Here is a 4,400-nt window from a genome sequence, read left to right as displayed (position 1 = left end):
ATGTTATGTTACACAGTCTGTTCACATTCAGAGTGGTGCTTGGTACTGCAAATGAGAGACTTGTCCTATAGTTGTATTTATTTCTCTTATTTTTTTGTCAGAAGCACAAAAAATCAATTTTAGACTGAGAGGCGACTTTCGGACGAAATTGCAATCGGACCCTGTGAAACAGGGGCTCTGGGAAGCTTCTACTCTCTGCAGGATGTAGGTGGGAGGTATAAAGAAGGAGAAAGTCCTCTTTAGCCTTTCGAGATTCATACTAATGACCTACGGTAAACGACAAAAACGACCGTAGTCTCACCATTTGCTGTCCTACCATTTGTTTTACCAACGTTCTAACATGAGAAACTGGACACTAGTACTTATGCTATCTCTTTAGCAAGGAACGCCTTGTTATTTATTGGCTGCCACGATAACAACCATTTGTGAGTTCGTTGCTCATTTTATTTCCAAATTTGATTGTACTTAATTCAGCAGGATAGGTGGTGATGTACTACTGATTACACTAAAAGTAACAGATTATTAGAAGCTTTTGAAATGGAAATTAGGGAAGAACGTCCCTTTTTCATCAGGCATTTTACTTCGATTACGCGAATCGTTGGCCTGTTTACCAGCGCAGGTAAGTTTATTTTATATTTCGAATAAACTTCATTATGTTGCATTTTTTAGGAAATATTCAAGGGAGTAGATTAAAACATACACAGAGGTCTTGAGGTCTCACTGCATAATTTTCAATATGTACACGTTACGATACGCAAATGGATTCTTCCAATAACTAATTAAGTTAAGACGAAGCTAAGAGCATCATTGTAAATTTCTATGAATAATTCATCGGATATATACCTGCTTTGTGGCTCGCTTCAATATGTAATGAATTATATGGCATGCTTTAGTCGTAGATTTGTCTTTTGAGGAAGTGATTTTCTTTACAAACACCTGATCCGAATGTTTTAGTTACATACCGACCGGGAAGATTATGGGAAAAATAAATATTTATCAAGTATGGTGAAGTTGTTGCCATCATCATTTGCAAGAGGTCCGTACGTCGTGGATAGTTGAATTTAATCTTTTACCCCAATAGTTTTTGTGAAAGGTGGGGACAGGATCAACTAAGCAAGAGATCTTTGTCATCAAATATCTCAACATTCTTATTGTTTTGAAACTATATTCAGCCCTGTGGTGGACAGGTGTATTTCTGGCTGACCAAGATGACAAAAGGGTAGCCGCATACCTTATGTAAGTATCAGTTAACTTTTTTATTATATAACACGTTGCATCATGCAGACATTTTTTATTATTTCTTACTTATTTAAGTAATCTTCTGTCAAGAACATCAGTGACATATGTTTTTGTCTTCTGGACTGAAGCATCAGGCAACATGTTATCTTTTAGTTAATCAGTTAATGTACTTTGGCATTTTCTATTTTAAGATTTATGTTGTGATTGGTTAATAGTCACCATGATACAATGCACTTTGAGTTATGGTACCTTGCCTTTAAGATTTTTGTGGAATAAATATGAAAATAAAGTTTAAAAATTTCAGGGTATTAAAAAAAATGATCAAGTGTGTTGTATCCGAGATAAATGTCAGTATTCTGATTTTTTTCAGGATATGTGGTTTTGCTGTTACTTTTTTTGAGATAACGTTCATTTTGAACAAGTGTGCTTGTTGTGGGTAATGTATCAAAATAAATCTACATTTAATTTTTTTCCCTATATATAAAAATATATATATCTTATTAGATGTTTTGTTGTGTAGTATTGCTGAGTATTTTTATGAGTTATGCTGTATTTTGACAAGCCCATAGGGCTTGATTTTTCTGTTTATTCTCAGCCTCTGACCATAGCTTTCTCTTTAGTTTCCAACAATGAAAAACTTATTCTCATTATACTCTGACGTGTAATTTTAATGTCTTCTCATTTTTGTCAGGGAAGAGAGTTGTGGCCAGGCTTTGTGGAAGTATGTACTAGCTGTTGATAACTGGAAGAAATCACTCCTTTACACTTCTTTGTCTATCATGTGCTACTTGCATCCCAAGGAGTTCTGGCAAGCTGTAGTTGCTGGAGTGTTGCTGGATTTTACAGCATTGCTATATCTCATAAGAACTTTCAGAACCAAAAATTCCCTTGAACCCTATAGATATAAACAGTTAGAAGTTAGATAATAATTATTTGTCTCAAATCAAGCACATTCAGTTGAAATAAGGCATCAAATTTACATTGTATTTAATGCAAAGAGGGATTACTCATAGGAAAATTGTAAAGTACCATTGCATATCATTGCAAGGTAGTTTGGCTGTGAGTTGAAGACTGCCTTCAACAGACGAATGGATGGATTTAATCTTATAACAGATGTTTTATAAAATCAGGTGTATTAAGGAAGGGAATATTATTTATCAGTGTCTGCTGATGAAATGCTTTCAATGCTTAAACTATAGAGATATGAAAAATTGAAGAGAGCTGCAGTTCTGTACTACTCTTGACTCAAGATTATTGTTAACCATTTTAATCTCTTTCACCAATGTGACACTTAATGTTCATAATGCAACATATTCATTCCAAAAACAAAATATTTTGATCAGATTAAATGTATTTATAAATCTAATACTTCCCAACAAGATTTCTTATATTTCATGTAGACTTTACATTAGTGAATGAGAAATAGATCTAGCATATCAATCTAGGTAGCTTTTGTTTTGACAACAGCAGAACTCTGCTAACTCATACCCCCAAATGAGTCAAAAAATGGTTTAAGTTAGTGAGGGTTTGAGTAAACTGATCATAAATTACTAAAAAAATTAGTCAAGGGAAATGGGATCTTGTTCAGGTTACTGGAGGTTTGAGTTATCTGAGTTCAAGTAAGTGGGGTTCTACTGTATTGCTGTGAATTTTAGTATAGACTAAGAGACTAAGGCCCCATGGTCTTGGGTACCATAGACCATATGAATGGGGCCTAAGTAACTACTAAAAACTCCAATCCTACAAATTGGCAGATTTGATAGTCTGATTGTACAGGTGAGTGTAGTCCTGAGAAGGACTGTTGTCAGTTGTGGTGACTGACATTTTGACAATCTGAGCAAAGTCACTAGGCTCTGATGGCTACCACTCAGCATGTCACTAGGCTCTGATGGCTACAGCTCAGCTTGTTACTAGGCTCCGATGGCTACCGCTCAGCTTGTCACTATGCTCTGATGGCTACCGCTCAGCTTATCAAAACGTCAGTCACCACTACTATCAACAGTCCTTGTCAAGACCACACTATCACATGTTACCTCATTTACTGTGTACTTCATTATTTGTCCTTTTTCCAAGAAACTATCATGATAGCGTCTTAGTTGTTCATTTCTCCCAGAGAGATATTATTTTTTCCAAACTTGAATCCCACCATATTATACGATATTTTAAGCCACACGAAATGTATTTCGATTAAAAATGAAAACATACATGTAACATCAGGACAATGTATGTTAGAAAATATCACATTCCAAACAAAAGGATTCAAACTAGAATCAAATTCACTCTATGACTTGGTTGGATATAGAGAGTTGTATCATCATTAATTTTACTTCAAATTAATTTTTACAGTGCCAAATGGAAGAAGACCTAAATTCAAGATTGTTACTATTATTTATATTTTCATTTGGAGTATATCACCATTGCATCAATGAAATAAATTGATTTAAGAAAAACTCCATGCTTATCAAGGAATGATTAATTCCAAGGGTGTCAACTCTTTATCATATACTCATTAGAGATAAATTGTTGCTTGTGATAATGGATTCATTCAGAATATAATTATACATGATGTAAATTATTTAATTCAGAGCCCTCTCTACCTAATGTCAACCATATGCAATGTAAAATCTTTGAAAATAATAAAAAGAAGCTTTCATTTTAAGTCAGTATGAAAATGTTAACTTCAGTGGAGGTTTATCTGTTCCTGAGTTCTTGCTGTTCTTAGTAGTTGCATTCCCAACCCTCTCCTTTTTCCTTCTACGAGTACATGTCTTATAATATTTTTTCCAGGTCTTTCTTGTGGTGTGAATTCTTTTAAACCAGTTGATTTTTATTTTATTACTTTTTGTTGTGATCATCATTGTAATCTGAAGCAATGGAATAAATGTAGTTCAGTTAACAACTAGTACAGGGAACATTTCAAATTGCTACAAATGTGTGATGAGGGACTATAACTATTCCATCGTGAATTCAGCACCGATTGTGTTGGAAATGGGCTCAATCAATGCCGGAAGTGTATGGTGGAAACTGTTGAAAGGGAATGACCCCATGAAAGGGTAAAAAAAAAAGAAGATAAGGAAGAGCTTTCTTCCTACTGTCTACGTTAACAAAATCAATTTCTGACCTAAGCCTTGTAGAATAGAGTTAAACCTTTTTGCACCAAA

The 4,400-nt window shown here is 34.4% G+C and overlaps 1 protein-coding gene across 1 annotated transcript; it reads left to right on the top strand.

The window, feature by feature from the left end:
• The first annotated feature begins 384 nt into the window (after positions 1 to 384).
• LOC111336644 (transmembrane protein 72) lies at positions 385 to 3,898 on the top strand. The gene is made up of 4 exons (XM_022942769.2): positions 385 to 619; positions 1,173 to 1,236; positions 1,610 to 1,675; positions 1,931 to 3,898. Exons 1-4 carry the CDS (start codon positions 538 to 540, stop codon positions 2,163 to 2,165), a joined length of 447 nt encoding a protein of 148 aa, XP_022798504.1. The 5' UTR covers positions 385 to 537; the 3' UTR covers positions 2,166 to 3,898.
• The last annotated feature ends 502 nt before the right edge of the window (positions 3,899 to 4,400 follow it).

Source organism: Stylophora pistillata, chromosome 1 (assembly GCF_964205215.1).
Source record: "Stylophora pistillata chromosome 1, jaStyPist1.2, whole genome shotgun sequence".
Lineage (NCBI taxonomy): Eukaryota > Metazoa > Cnidaria > Anthozoa > Scleractinia > Pocilloporidae > Stylophora > Stylophora pistillata.
Note: the sequence above shows the minus strand (reverse complement) of the source record. Positions and strands in the feature narration are given on the sequence as shown.